The 15,383-nt window shown below is 49.8% G+C and overlaps 1 protein-coding gene across 3 annotated transcripts in view; it reads left to right on the top strand.

The window, feature by feature from the left end:
- The first annotated feature begins 4,383 nt into the window (after nt 1-4,383).
- CUNH10orf90 (chromosome unknown C10orf90 homolog) overlaps nt 4,384-15,383 on the top strand; it is a 217,122-nt gene continuing 206,122 nt past the window's right edge. Inside the window, exon 1 of one of the 3 annotated variants that reach the window (XM_053910031.1) lies at nt 4,384-5,581. In XM_053910031.1, coding sequence (XP_053766006.1) covers nt 5,342-5,581 — 240 coding nt within the window. In that variant the 5' untranslated portion in view covers nt 4,384-5,341. The remainder of the gene's footprint in view (nt 5,582-15,383) is intronic. The other 2 variants (XM_053910032.1, XM_019424621.2) reach the window with 2 other exon arrangements.

Below are 15,383 nucleotides of genomic sequence, written 5' to 3'. Positions count from 1 at the left end.
TGTTTCAGTTTTAGTCAGTCACCCCAGGGACCAATTTAGGGAAATTAAATAGAATTTCTGCAGGACATTAATAAGGTCAGAGATCTAACTTTTATAGTTGACTGAGTTATTTGGTTTAGGAAACAAAAACACAGCTAAAGACTCAGAAAGTCATTTTTCCAGAGCGGGGGGATTATTTGCAGTAAATATGGTTTCAGTTAGTGCTTCCCCATTTTTGGCCATGTGCTTTATGACAAGACGTATGAACTAAAAGTGAAAAGTGATGTCCTGCAGTTGACTTTGGCCCACGTAAAGCCAGCCACGGGGGGTTAGCGGTACATCCCTGCTCCTTCAAGACTTCGTGCCGTATCTTTCCCTATGGGAGGGCTTCTCTGGGTCTCCATCAGCGTGGTGCAAACCTCCCCTCCTGGCAAGCGCTCACGGGGCCACGAGGAACTGCTTGTGGAGGTGTCTGTCTGGGTGCTGAGCAGCGAGCTCCTCGAAACAGCAGCCTGTGCAGTCGTTTTGTCTGCCTGTGTCTGGAGCCTGGCACACGCAAGCACGTCGCATGCGTTTGTTTAATAAATGAATTCACTTCCAAGACTTGACCCAAACTCTGTTGGTTGCAAGTGACAGAAACTCACTTCGAATAGCTTAAGCCTAACGGAGAAGGTAGTGCAGTGGTACTAGAGTCTCGGGGTGCCTGGGCGGCTCAGTTGGTTCAAGTTGACTCTTGGTTTCCGCTCGGGTCACGGTCTCACAGTTGCGTGAGTTCGAGCCCCGCGTCGGGCCCCGCGCTGGCGGTGCGGAGCCTGCTTGGGATTCTCTGTCTCTCCCTCCCTCTCCGCCCCTCCTCCGCTGGTGCTCTCTCTGTCTCACTCGCAAATAAATAAACTTAAAAAGCAAAAAGGTACTGGAGATTCTCAGTGAACCCATAGGCGGGAACCAGGGCTCCAGAGCCATCTGGACACCTGCCGTCTCCTCCAGCAGTGGCTGATGTGGGCCGTCTTGTGGCCTCAGCCACCGCTCTTATTCGGTTCCGGGACCCAAGACTCTCCAGGACAGACTCTGACTGGCTCCGTCTGGCCTGGCACACACCCCTGAGCGAGTCAACTGAGGTCAGACACACGCTGTTCTTAGACGGGCCGGCTCCTGCGGGGTGGGGGCTGGGGGGAGAGCTCATGGCGCGGGGCTCTGGGCAGACCAAAGTGTCCGGTGTCTCTGGGCCACACGGGCGCGTGAGACGGCGTCACACTGTCGGATGTCCTTCTCTTGTGATGCTAGATGTGACTGGCTCTCTGTCCTTTGGGCGACAGTTAGCTCCATGCGCATTTGTGCCTGGCACTTCCTCCTTCCGCTGTTTTCTCATCCTTCACGACACACTTGCATCTGAATGGCTTCCAAGTACGCACACTTTCCACAGTGTCCACACACCTCTGACTGCCCTGCGCGGTGCTGTCACACGGGTCTGCCCCGGGGATGCTCCCTCCTTTCCCCGCTTGGGCGAATCGGGGCCGCCTGGTGGAGCGAGTCCTGGAATGTGGGTCTTCCCGTGTCCGGTTGGCGTCCTGTTTCCCCCGAGCGGTCTTCCCGCCTGGGTAAAAGACGGTGCCTGGCTCTTGGCCACTTTGAAAGCACTTGCCCTCTCGCAGCGATCACGGCTGGTATTTGTCGAGCACACGTCCAGCGCCAGGCTGTCCCGAGCACTTTGTGTGTTCTAGCTCCTTCTGTCTTCACAGAAGCCCGAAGAGGAAGGGCCGGTTGTGACCCCACTAAACAGATGGGGACACCGAGGCAGAGGTGATGTGCAGTGCTCCCCAGGTTGCGGGGCCGGCGCTGCGAGTGACCCGGGGCGGGGGTTGGGGGGGGGCTTCTGACACAGAGACCGTGTTCTGGGCAGTGCGGTAGCGACTTCGGGGAGGGGCCCGGTGAGGATGAGGAATGCTGGTTCCAAGGGTCCAGGGCGGTGTGAGCCCCCCCTCCCCAACCCTGCTCAGCACCCAGACGGGAGGAGGCCTCCCTCTGCAGTGTGCCTGCTACCTTTCCTGGGGAGGCCCGTCCCGGGCTGGGGGCGGCTCTCTGCTCTGTCCACAGACAGTCTGGATCCCTGGGCCCTCACCTGCAGCGAAGCCACAGCAGCCGGGAAGCTTGGTGAAGAAGGGACCGAAGGCTGTTGGGAGGGGGCTTGTCTGTAATCCCAGGCTAGTTTGGGGGCCCATCCCCCAGCCGTGCTCCTTCCTTCCCTCTGGGCCTCTGCTTCCTGCTCCGCGTAAGGAGGGTTCGGATCTGACGGTCCTGAGGTTTCCTGCCAGGGCTGTGGGCCAGGAATTCTGGAGACCTGCACGAGGTCACGCTACTGCTGTCTCTTGTGGCTGCAGTGGCAGGTTGAAGCCCAGATCCTGCCTGTGGCCTTGGGGGACGTAAGAGCCACCGCTGGCCTCGGAGATCTTGGGAGTCTCTAGGGCCCCAGGGAGCGTTGCCTGTGGCAAGCGGCTGTCACTAGAGCCAGACAACTCTGGACCCAGGGAAGACAGCAAACCTCTCATTGCTGGTCTCAAGGCCGTGAGATGGGCAGTTCGGTGGCCTCTGCATCACACAGGGTCCTTTGGAATGCTGTGCTCCTAGAAAGACTCTTTCTCATTCCCTTCTCCCTCCCTCCCCTTTTTCTACTCCCTGCCCTCTCCCTCTTTCCCTTCCTTCCTTCTATCCTTCCCTTCCTTCCTTCCTTCCTTCCTTCCTTCCTTCCTTCCTTCCTTCCCTCCCTTCCTTCCTTCCTTCCTTCCTTCCTTTTATCCTTTCCTTCCCTTCCCTTCCCTTCCCTTCCCTTCCCTTCCCTTCCTTCCTTTTATCCTTCCTTTCCCTTCCTTCCTTCCTTCCTTCCTCCCTTCCTTCCTTCTATTCTTTCCTTCCTTCCTTCCTTCCTTCCTTCCTTCCTTCCTTCCCTCCCTTCCCTCCCTTCCCTCCCTTCCTTCCTTTTCTTCCCTTCCTTCCCTTTCTTCCTTCCTTCCTTTTATCCTTTCCTTTCCTTTCCTTTCCTTTCCTTTCCTTTCCTTTCCTTTCCTTCCTTTTATCCTTCCTTTCCCTTCCTTCCTTCCTTCCTTCCTTTTCCTTCCTTCCTTCCTTCCTTCCCCTTCCTTCCTTCCTTCCTTCCTTCCTTCCTTCCTTCCTTCCTTTTATCCTTCCTTCCTTCCCTTCCTTCACTTCTTCCTTTCCTCCCCTTCTTCCTTTCCTTCTCTTCTTCCCTTCCTTCCCTTCCTCCCTTCCTCCCTTCCTTCCTTCCTTCCTTTTATCCTTCCTTCCCTTCCTTCCTTTTATTCTTCCTTTCCCTTCCTTCCTTTCATTCTTCCTTTCCCTACCTTCCTTTTATTCTTCCTTTCCCTTCCTTCCTTTTATCCTTCCTTTTCCTTTCTTCCTTCCTTCCTTTTATCCTTCCCTTCCTTCCCTTCCTCCCCTTCTTCCCTTCCTTCCCTTCCTTCCTTCCTCACCTCCTCACTTCCTTACTTCCAGGCTTGAGAGAATGGCTGGGTGGAGCAGATAGGCATCAGCACGAGCAGGTTCAAATGGTGACTGTCTGGACCTAGGAATGGCCTTCACAGCCCCCAGAGAACTAAGCAGATGCCCTCTTCCCCTGCTGCCCTTGTTTAGTTTTCTTTCGTTATTGCTCAAACTTCTTCCCTGGCTGTCTTTATCATGGAACTTCCAAATCTAAGATGGCGCCCCATGGCGTGACTCACTGGGGACTGTCCAGCATGACTCTCAGGCTTGAATCTTGGCGTGTGGCACTTTGCGTGGGAACCACGCTGCCATCAGTTGGGACTGGACAATCTTATCGATGTCCCTGGGAGGACCACAGGGAGAACCCACAGTGTTCTGCTTAAGGCACAGTAACCCCACTTCACCGTGTGGATCATAGTGAATGTCTGAAGGTCTGGTATGTTCACACTCAAAGGGGAAGGTTGGACTCCATTATCTCTAAAGTCTTTCCCTCTCCTTCTTTGTTTTCGTTCTCAGCTTCCACATTGCCATTGCCTCAAAAGGTGGATGTTTGGCATTCCCAGCCTAAGTGCTAGCCCCTGCCTGCAGCAGGAGGGGGTGTGGTCCTGGGCCAGGGACTGATGCTCTGTCTCAGGAAGGGCATTCGGAGTCACTTCTGCATTCGGCCTCCCCCACAGCTTTCAGGTGGGGCTGGAGGGTTGTTCAAGGGGCATCTGTGCTGAAAACCAAGAGGGAGTCAGTCCCCTGCAGAGGAGGGTGCTGTGCATGGAGCACGGCCACCGTGCTTGTCATCAGTTTTCTCCCGGCCCAACACTTGATCCGAGGCTTGTAATTTTCACCTCTGAATTACTGCGTTAACAGAAGTGGTCCCAAAACACGAAGTGAGATGGAAAAGGACTACATCGTACACCTGCATTGCCAAATGATTCACGAGCCAATGATTCTCAGCATCGTGTAAACCTTCACTACGTTCTATGTACAGAGAGAACTGTGCAGAAAGCACGCAACCACACTTTGGAGATGAAGCCTATGTGACTCTGTGACCCACTGCTCTGTCCCCCGATCTTGCCCACCTGAGCCTCCCAGCATCCCTGTGAGTGGCACGTACGATTATTCCAATTTTCCTCACCGGAGACTGAGGCTCAGGGTGCTGACGGGACTTTGCGTGGTTGGCTTGGGACCAGAGCCGTCACTAAGCTAGTGCACCACCCCCCCTCCCCAGGGACACAGTGCTTCCTAACAAGAGCACTGCCTTCCAATGCCTGCTTGCAGCCGTCGCTCCTTCTGTGTCCGGCTCTCTTCTTCACCGGGACGTGTTTCTTATCTTCTCCAGGGCTGAGGTCACTCATTGTGTCGGCAGGAGTCTGCACTCATTCCTTTTGGTCCCGGTAAGACAAGGCAGGAATTCTAAAAAGCAGCAGCCATCACTCCTGGGTCCTTTGTACAGTCCTGTAAATAATTCATCTGGACTTGAGGGGTCTGACGCTGAGAACACATTGAACCTCGCAGTAACCGGCGAGCTCTGCGCGCAGAACTTGAATCCAGCGGGAAAGAGAAATGTGTCTTTGAAATCAGAGACGACTTTGAGTGACCTGAGAACACAGGTAGAGGCACCGGAGACAGATGGACAGCAGCCAGACGGAGTATTTTTAAGGCACGTAAAGGTCACCCTCAAGGTTTCCACATACACATCCCGCACGCTTGGCAGCTGGGATCTGGGCACAACCAGCTCTGGAGTTGGAAACACCGGGAGAGGTCCCAGCTAGCGCCCTTCCCGAGTCCCTCCTGCTGCTCTCGATACCTGGATCAAACAAAGAAAATTGTGTTTGCCAGGCTCGCCAGCTGAAGTCACAAGATTCCGGGTATCATGCAGCACTCTGGAATTCCTACCAAAAGTCATCAGAAGGGGTTTGCCACCCGCCACGGGGAAGAGGCCGTGCATCGGACCTTCCAGATAAAAGCGTTTAGTACAGAGTTGAAAAACCATGTGATGGTCATGGATTTCGTGAAGAGTAAGTGGTTCCCCTCCCAGAGAAGAGCCAAGGTTTGCGTCATCCGTATGTACCAAGGCCTGAAGACAGCTGAGCAGACAGCTGGCAGATATGAGGTATGGCTGAACCTGGGCGGGAAGGTGGGCACACAACCTAATTTGGAGGACCTGGAGGTGCTCCCCAGCAGACAGTTCAGGTGCTGTATCTGGTCTAATAAATTCATCATCTGTCTGTAGTGTTCCCCAGCAAATTCGGACAAGAGGCGGTCATCTCTTTGAGTTTGGGAAAGGGGGACGCGTATCGGATGAGTGTGATTTACACAGGACACACATCCGCATTTGCCAACATTTAATAGTGACCGAGTTCATTTGTATCCACGTCTAGAAACTGCGGTACATTTCTGTGAGTTAGTAATCCCCTGTCTTTAAAAACAGATTCCTGTTTGTTTTCTGTGTGTTATGCAGAGAAACATCTTTTGACCTGCCTTGGTCGAATTAAAATAGAATGATTTAAGCTAGGCCTGTAAGAATGGTCTTTTCTTTTCCCAGGGTGAGATCTAATTTTCAAACAGAAGCTACTCTGTGGGGGGAAAAAAAAGGAGAAGTTTGGAGTTTAGAATGTCAAAGTGAGACAGACCCATCGCTCTGAGACATATTTGCATTCCGAAGCTAGTATAAGCCACGAGCGGTTATCTTTTCAGAAAGTAAACACGCATGAAATCTGACAGCTCTTTATTGTACATGGAATACATCACGAATGCCATTGTAATTGACTCCTATAGAGCTTACTTACCTCTTTTGATAAACGCAGTATGCAAATCACTAATGTTTTACCAAACGGTAGCCTTTCTGAATGTTGATGCTGTTGTTAGGAAGGCCTGCCCATGAATGCTGGCAAATACCCCTGATCTTTTGTTCCCCACCCTGGGCTTCCTTATTCCAGGGCAATGCGAGAACCTGTTCTGCAGGGTGAAAGGCTGGCTTCTTCCAGTTCCAGCCCTGGGATTGTGAATTTCCATGTTCACAACAGAGATATAAAGGCCACAGAAATAATGGTGTTAATTAAATTCAGTAATAGTTGTTCATTAGTTCATCGCCCAATCAACCAGAGCAAAAGGTGTGCAATTAGAATATAATTGAAAGAAACCAGAGATATTATTATTCATAAGTAATTAATCGGATGGGGACAGAATTTTATCATTGTATGATTTTCATTGAGGTTATTTTTCGGTCCTCCAGAGAGAGGAAAACTTGTTGAATGATATCCTCATGCATTTTACAGAAGTGTTCCTGGCTCTAGTTTAAACCGTAAATGACAAAGAGCAACTCTTGTGTCCCTATTTTCTTATGCATAGAACTTCATTTATTCCTATAGCAACGCTGAAGGTAACAATGTGGAAAAGTACATCTTTGCAGGAGATCGTAGAACGCTTTAAGTATACCGACAGTCACAGCCGCCACTTTTTTGTGGCCCCAACAACCCCCGCCTTCCCCTCCTGCAATTACCAGTGACAGCCAACAGTTGGAAGTTGTGGACCCACTGCTCGGGAGTAACCTGGAGTCTGAAATCTTACATTAAACTCAGTCCGAGACCTTCCCACAGCCAGCAGGCTGTTCAGCTGGGTGGTCCTCACTGTGTCTACAATGATTTGGGAAGCGGTCTGGGCAGGGCCCTCTTTGTGCAAGGGCAGGCCACGTTTGAAAACCAACATAGGATCCATGCCTCCTGCCCTTCTTACTTCCGAGATCTGCTCTGTTAGCAGCAAACACTGCACAATTTAAAATATTCCATATCCATTGAACTATTCATATTATTCCCACTAGGGCATGTCAATATCATTTAGTTTAGGAGATCCAGGAAGAAGTCAACTTCCTTGCTCAATTTCCAAGCTGAACTGATGAGAGAGCCCAATTAACAGCCTCTGGGCCCTGTTAGACTTGGCCCCAGCCACCCATTCATTCTCTCTCGCCAACTCCAAGGCCATCAGTTAATCTGCCTGGACTGTGACCATCAGGTACCTCGTGGGGGCGGGGGGAGATGAACAGGGTCACTAAAATGAGCTCTCCATGCACAAAGGTACACTAGGTTTGAAGAAACTAGCTGCTTCTCCAGTAAAAATGAGTTTTGGAAATTTTGTTTCTGCAAAAACCTCGTGGATTTCAAGTCCCTCCAGTGATGACTCACAAATCTGCTGGAGCTGAGTTTAACATCTGAAACTGGCATTTCCTTAAAACCGTGGCCTTGGTCTTGGCTGTGTTAATGCTTGGAGACGCTGCCTCTCCTCCGAGATAAGCGGTGAATCAGCCTAGCTCTGTCCCAGCGATGGTCTAGCCACTCATCCCCTTACTTAATCTGCCTTGTAATAGGAACAAACACCCGATCCGTTGTCCGAAAGGTAACTAGGATGCGAAGCAGATGGCGGTGAGGGTGCTGGAGATCCTGGTTTGCAAAGCCTTGGTCCCTGCTGACTCCAGAATGCCCCAAACTATTAAAAACACAGAGGGTCCTTCTCTCCCTGCTTAGATACCTGGTAAGTTTCAGACATAAAAATAGCCAGAACTCAGTAATTTGAACTCTGGTTGCTGTCAGTGTTGCAGGCACGGCCACATTCTGACTGAGAGTCCTTGCAAAAGCAGAGCATGGATGGTTTCCACTTGATTCGGGAAGGGAACCATATGGAATTCGGAGATGTGCTTGTATCTTCTAATTGGTTGTGGAGAACTTTCTGATGACAGACACACGCTGGGGCATGCAAGCCAAGTCTCATCCTGTAAATGTATTTCTTACATTTAATCATTAGAGGAGCCAGAGAAAGTTTCCGTATTTGGTAATCGCCTTTTGGCCATACTTTTCAAGATTTTCCCAAACCTCTATTATTTTTATCTTCCTGCTTAGCTTTTTTTTTTTTTTTTTGGATTTGGCAGTGATGCTCAATTCTGGCTGCATATAAGAATCATGGCAAACTGATTTTTTTGTATGCAAAACCTGCCAACATTTGATGTATACATTTTGATGAGTTGGGGCATACGTTTATACCTGTGACGCCATTACCACAATCAAGGTAATAGACATACCCATCACCTCCCATCACCTCGAAATATTTCCTTGTGTTCTTCTGCATGTTAATTTTTTGTTTGTTGTTTTTTGTTGGTAAGAATACTTAACGTGAGATCTGTTCTTTTACCATGAAGTGTGTAATCCCACGCCGTTAACCACGGGCGCAGCGTGGCATGGCAGAGTTCTGCACTTACTCATCTGGACGGACTGTCCAGCATAACTGGAGCTTTCTACCCTCTCAGCCAGCCTCTCCGTTGCCCCTTCCTCGGCCCCTGGCAACCACAATCCTGTGTTTTTGCTTCTGTGAGTTTGACTAGTTTAGATACCTCATGTGGGTGGAATCATGCAGCATTTGTCCTTCTGTGACGGGCGGGCCTATTTCAGCATAATGTCTTCGAGTTTCATCCATGTTGTCACAAATGGTAGGATTGTCTTCATTTTTTACGCCTGAATAATATTCCATTGCATGTAAATACCACATATTTTTATCCGTCCATCTGTCAATAGACGTTTGGGTTATTTTTTTATGGTGAACTTTTTAAATTTTAATTTAATATCTTATCTTATCTTATCTTATCTTATCTTATCTTATCTTATCTTATCTATCTATCTATATCTATCTATCTTCAAGTTAACATACAGTGTAATATTGGTTCAGGAGTAGAAGCCAGTGATTCATCTCTTACATACAACACCCAGTGCTCATCCCAACAAGTGCCCTTCTCCATGCCCACCCCCCATTTAGCCCATCACCCCAACCAACTCCCTCCATCAACCCCCGGTTTGTTCTCTGTACTTAAGAGTCTCTTATAGTTTGCCTCCCTCTGTTTTTATCTTATTTTTCCTTCCCTTGTGTTCATCTGTTTTGTTTTTTAAATTCCACAAATGAGTGAAATCCCATGTGACTTGTCTTTCTCCAACTGACTTATTTCACTTAGCATAACACACTCGAGTTTCATCCACGTTGTTGCAAATGGCGAGATTTTATTCTTTTTGATCGCTGAGTAATAGTCCGTTGTGTATACGTACCACAGCTTCTTTAGCTTATCTTTTTGGTAAACTTTAAGAAACTACATATGTCTATAGCCCAGCCAAGGCCATTGTGACCCAGCGCAGGTGTCTGATCTTGTTGTATTCCTTTAAAGAGCATTGAACTTTGTTCTGGCATGAGGTCAAGTTACTTGAAAACGGTCAGATCCTTTTGAGGCTTACTTTCAGCAGACTTTAGTCTAGAGTATTGGTCCTCAGTCGGTAATGATTTTCCCCTGGGTGATATTTGTTAAAGTCTGGAGACGCTTTGGTTTCGACAGCTTGGGGCAGATGCCACTGGTACCTTCTGGGTAGAGCCCAGGGATGCTGCTAAATGTACTACAGCATCTGGGACAGTCTTCTGCCAACACCAACGAGGAATTGCCCAGCCCCGGTCTAGGGCTAATTTAGCCCCACTGTCAAGGACTCTACTTAACGCCCTGTGTATGCGAGATCTTTCCACCAGGGCCAGTAGGAATGTGAAGTGTTTCCAGCTCTGGGTTAAGTCCCGGAAGTGTCTGACCTACTACTTCCTGGTAATTCGTTTTCTGGATTTGTGAAGTTTTCCCTCAAGCATGCAAAGACCGGTATTCGGCCAAAGGCTAGAGGGACCCATTGCTGGTTGTCAGAACTCTTCTTTCCTTGCAGGTCACTCCTTTTCAGTATTTAGCCCCCCAATTCTGGCTGCCTCAGCTTCTCTGAGTCCTGATCTCTGCCTCCTCCACTCAGTGAGGCTCCTGGGCTCTCTTAAGTTTCCCCTTTCTGCTCTGCAGCCTGGAAGCTTCCTCTGGGTGGGGACAGTCGTAGGGCTCCCTGCTCTCACGTCCCCTCCATCCAGGATTGCAGACCCCCATTGCTTTGTATCCAGTGTCTGAATGCTGTTGCCTCATAGCCTTTGTCTGTTTACTCCATCGTGGCTGGAAGCAGTGTCTCCCTGGGTGGTTTTGATGTCCCACTGGCTTCGAGAAATGCCACTCTGGGCTTTGCTGAATGTTTTCCAGTGGTTGGGGTGAGCCCGTAGGTCATAGGAGATGAAATACTCAAGTTTTCAGTGCCTGGGCTTCAAGATCACTTTCTTTAGGGAATGAAGCAGTCAGCGAGATAAGACAGGAAGTAAAACAAACATTCCCTTTCTTCTCACAGTTATCAAGGGGGGCAAAATGATTTACCTTTTCCCAACCAAGCTGGAGAGGTGTAGGCAGACTGGAGTCTTCAGAATCTCATTTTTCTTCCTGTAGTCCTGGCCTCCACATGAGATTTTCGCCAGATTAATCTGCTGGTGGCTCTGGCTATAGTGAAACCACTGAACTCTCCATGTAAAAAGGGTTGAGAAAAGGCCATTTGACAAAGGACAATAAACTTTTCGTGTATATTTATTTTTGAGAGAGAGAGACAGAGAGAACGAGAGAGAGAGAACGCAAGTAGGGGAGGGGCAGAGAGAGAGAGGGAGACACAGAATCTGAAGCAGGCTCCAGGCTCCGAGCTGTCCACACAGAGCCTGACGTGGGGCTCTAACTCATCAACAGAGTTCGATGTGGGGCTTGAACCCATGAAACGTGAGATCATGACCTGAGCTGATGTTGGATGCTTAACCGACTGAGCCACCCAGGTGCCCCAGGACAATAAACATTTCAGTTAGCTCTGCCACCCCATCGACAGATCAGGACCCCCTGCCTCATCTCCGGGACCCGCTTCCTGCCTGAGCCCATCCTTGGTGCTCCTCCTGGAAGCCTCAACGACTCACCTCCACTGACAGTGGCTGGTAGTCTCCGTCCAAATGCAGGAAGAGGGAAATGATGAAGCGACCACCCTTGGGCCTCAGTGCTGCCCACCCTTCCAGCCCCTCCCTGCATATGTCAATGGGAGGCTGCACGTCAGAGGGCAAGGTTCTCGGGAGGTACAAGGGGTCCGAGGGCTGAAATCAGTTTTGTTGCATCAGGAAGCACATGTGCTGATGAGGTCTCCAAACTAGCTTCGCTCTGAATGTTTTGTTATCGATGATATGCAGCTGGATCCAGAACACCTGCAGTCTCTTGAGATCTGACACTGTTGTGGCCAGCGTCCTTCAGGAAATGGGGCATGGGTGGGGCCCCACGTCCACGTCTCAGCCAAAGCAAAGGTGGGCTGATGGAAGATGAACGGGGTGGTGTGGCTAGGTGTCAGGGCGTTGGGTTGAGTCTTTCTGGGGTCTTGCAAGATGAGTGACCTTGGAAATTTTCTTGACATCTTTGAGCCTTGGTTTCCCCATCTATGTTCGTGGAACCATGAGGAGATCTACCTCATAGGTTTGCTGTAGGGATTACAAGACGTTATATAAAGGGCTAAGCCTCCGGTCTAGCAGAGAGGCAGCATTCCATACAAGTGAGTTGTGGCTGTTCAAGTTCCAACATGCCTTTTTCTGCCATCCCCAACCCTGCGCCAAGGTCACGGCACCAAGACGTGGCCCCTAGGACCAACCTAACTGTAACCGGTGCTTTGAGGATGCTGCTCCTGGCAAGCAGTCCTGTTTACATTGGGGTGAGTACCCGCAATCCTTCTTCCCCACGCTCAGAGTGCCAGGTGAACAGGGACTTGGGACCTTCTGTGCTCTTGGCTCGGGGTACCCTCCACTCCCCAAGCAACTCAGACATCAGTCAGCAAATTGACCCTGAGCTGAATGTACAGTTTCTACTCAGAACCCACCTAGTTCTGCGTTCAGCTGCAAATTCCCCCTTTGACCAGAGACTACTGAGAATGTGGGTCCATACACATCTGCTTCCTGCCCGATCGAGCCGGGGCTGAGGCAAGAAGGATTAACAGGGCATTTTCCACGTAAGTTGCACCCTCCCTTAGAAGATCTGCAAGGCGGGAAAGGAGTTTGCCACCCCAGGAAGGACTGAATGGCCTTCACACTTTAGTGTCCCCCAGGATCCTCGGGAGAATGTTCTAGGAAGATATATCCCTGGGCTCTGGGAACGGTGGGGTCCAGAAACACCTCTGTTTTTAACATGAAATCCAGGTGATTCCAATTCAGGTCTAAAATTGTGATCTGGAATGTCCAGACTGTTATTTTCTAACCGCATGAACCAAGGAAACAACCAAGAAGTCCAAGGGACTCGCCTGTGTTGAGAAGGCAGGAGCGAAGGGGCACGGAGTGGGGGAGGGGAGGCACGGTCCGAGAGGAGAGCGGCTGGGCCGCTGTGTGCCAGGATCACCGAGAGACAGAGATGGAACAAAAGGGGCCGTTGTTTGGTCCCTGAATTGCCTCATTGATCCTCAACCACAGCTGTGTAAGGCACATGAGCCCTGTTTTTCCAAAGAGAAAGTTCTGTGAGCCCTGGTAGCTGATGCAGGCTGCACGGGGACACAGGAGAGGCGGAAGGAGGGTCCACGTCAGTTATGTCCCACTCTGAGGTTGCGCTTCCGGCGTGGTGTTGGGGAGTGGGGATATGGGGGAGCTGCGCTTGTCCCGACAGCAGAGGGTGGGAGCCCAGGGGTCTTCAGGGTTGACCGTGGACAAAACCAACCGTGCTGGGATTGGGCGGTAAGAGGCAGTTATACACCTCTCCCTCTGCTATAGGAATCTTCCCCTCCTACAGCTCTTCGCCAAGCACTTTCTTCTGGTCCTTCGGTCCCTCATGGGTGCTCACTCCTCTCTGTGCTGTCCCATGTCAGGTCCCTTTCCGGTGGGTTAAGAGGAAATATTGGGCTGATCTGCTTTAAAAAATATTTATCGAGGACCTACTCTGTGCCAGGAGCTGTGCTAGGTGCTGGTGACACAGCGGTCCAGAAGGCAGGTTTCCTGCCCATGCTGGCGAGGGAGGCAGCCACCCCAGTGAGTGCCGAGTCAGGGTGTCTACACTGAGCTGTGGGTCCGGAGAACTCAGCAAGGATGCCCAGGGAAGGAGACATTTGGGCATGTTCTTCACGGAAGGTTGGGCGTCTCCTATGACTGGTAGGGAGAGTGAGAATGTGGGGCACAGGTGGAGAAGACATTTCAGGCTGAAAGATGGGCAGTTCCTGGATAGTGGCACAGGAGGACCACACCTAAGCAGAGCCCAGTGGTCTAGAATTGCAGCTAGAATTTGCAGGGCACAGTTCCTGAGAGGAGGGAGCCAGGCAGAGAAAGAGGTTCAGAAGTTGGGGAAGTTGGGTCTGTGGCTAAAAACTAACCTGTGCTGTGAGAAATCATGAGGCCAGACAAAGAACAGCTCACAAGGAAGGAACAGCTACTGGGAAGCTAGAAGATGAACGCTTCTTGGAGCTCACTCAGGGCAATGGATCATTAAGTTCCTCACCATCCAGTATGGAGAGACCTCACAGAGTACAGGGTAAATTCGGTAGAGATCCTAGATGGGTCAGGCCTTCAAAGTATGCTAAATTAGCCCCGGAGTAAAGGCTAGTCTAGATCCATCCTATAACAATGTTAGAAGCACTTCTTGAGCTCCTCCACGAGCAGTCTAAGTGCCTGCCAGAACAAAGTTCAGCACTCTTTAAAGGATTATGACAAAATTCAGCAAGTGATAATATAACACTAAAAATATCTAGCATCCAGACAAAGCTTACTAGACATTCAAAGGAGCAGGGGAGCATGATACGTTACCAGGAGACCTCGTGATTCATAGAAACAGATTTATAAATGACAGAGGTGATGGAATTAACAGGCAAGGATTTTTTAAAAAGCTGTTATAAGACTGTTGTTTTCCCTTTATTTTTATTTATTTTTTTACTTGAAAGAGAGAGAGAGAATAAGAGAGAGCATGAGCTGGGGAGAGGGACACAGGGAGAGAGAGAATCCCAAGCAGCCTGCACGCTCAGTGAGGAGCCCGATGTGGGGTTCAATCATGGTCTGTTGTTTTGCTTTTAAATTCAGGGGTTTATGGAAACATGTCACATCATGGGGAGAGAAATAGATGGTAAAAAATGAACCAAACAGAACTTATGGGGAGAGAAATAGATGATTAAAAATGAACCAAACAGAACTTATAGAGAAGAAAATGAGTGGAAAGAAGGAGGGAGTGAGGAAGGGAGGGAGGGAGAGAAAGAGAGAGAACAGAGCCTGAGTGACCTACAGGATAACATCCATATCAAGAGATCCAACACACATACAATTAGAACCTCAGAGTGGGGAGGGGGTGAGAGCAGGAAAATGATTTGGAGAAATAATGGCTGAAAATTTTCCAATTTTAACGGGACGCATGTCAACGCTTTGTCAGGTATACGTATTAGCAGAGGCCATCATCAAGATTGGCCCATGCCTTGATAAATACTATATATTTCATTGTTTCCCAGTGGTGGTCACAGCATTATCAATCAGGGTTCTCCAGTGCAAGGGATGTGTTTGTTTCCTTGTGGTCATCACGTGTAATTAACTGAGGCAGTTTGCTTATTTACTTATGGCTGAGATAATGTCAACTCAGTGTAGGATCGCTTCAGCTCCGATGGGCTATCAGGAAAGGGAAAAACTATCTGACAGATGCTATCTGTATTATTTTTGCTATTCTTGCAAAACAGATGGTCACACAAGTGGCTTAAAATGACACCTATTTATTATTTCACGGTTTTGTCGATCAGATGTGCTGGGGTGGGTTGGCCAGCCCCTCCACCGAGGTCTTTCCAGGCTGAGTCAAGATGTCACACGAGGCTGTGGCCTCATTTGAGGCTCAGAGGCCTCTTCTGATATCACTGATTCTTGTCAGATTTCGGTTCCCTGTGGTTGTAGGGCTGAGTCCCCATTTTCTTGGTGGCTGTCAGCTGGCACTCTCAGCTCCTGGAAACTGTCCTCAGGTCCTTGCCACGTGGCTGCAGCCACAGGCAGTTCACAACATGTTTGCTTTCTCGTGGATACAAGGA

The sequence above is a fragment of the Panthera pardus genome, unplaced genomic scaffold (genome assembly GCF_024362965.1).
Source record: "Panthera pardus isolate Hobbes unplaced genomic scaffold, ASM2436296v1 HiC_scaffold_22, whole genome shotgun sequence".
Taxonomy (NCBI): Eukaryota; Metazoa; Chordata; class Mammalia; order Carnivora; family Felidae; genus Panthera; species Panthera pardus.
This window is presented reverse-complemented; position numbering and strand designations above follow the sequence as displayed.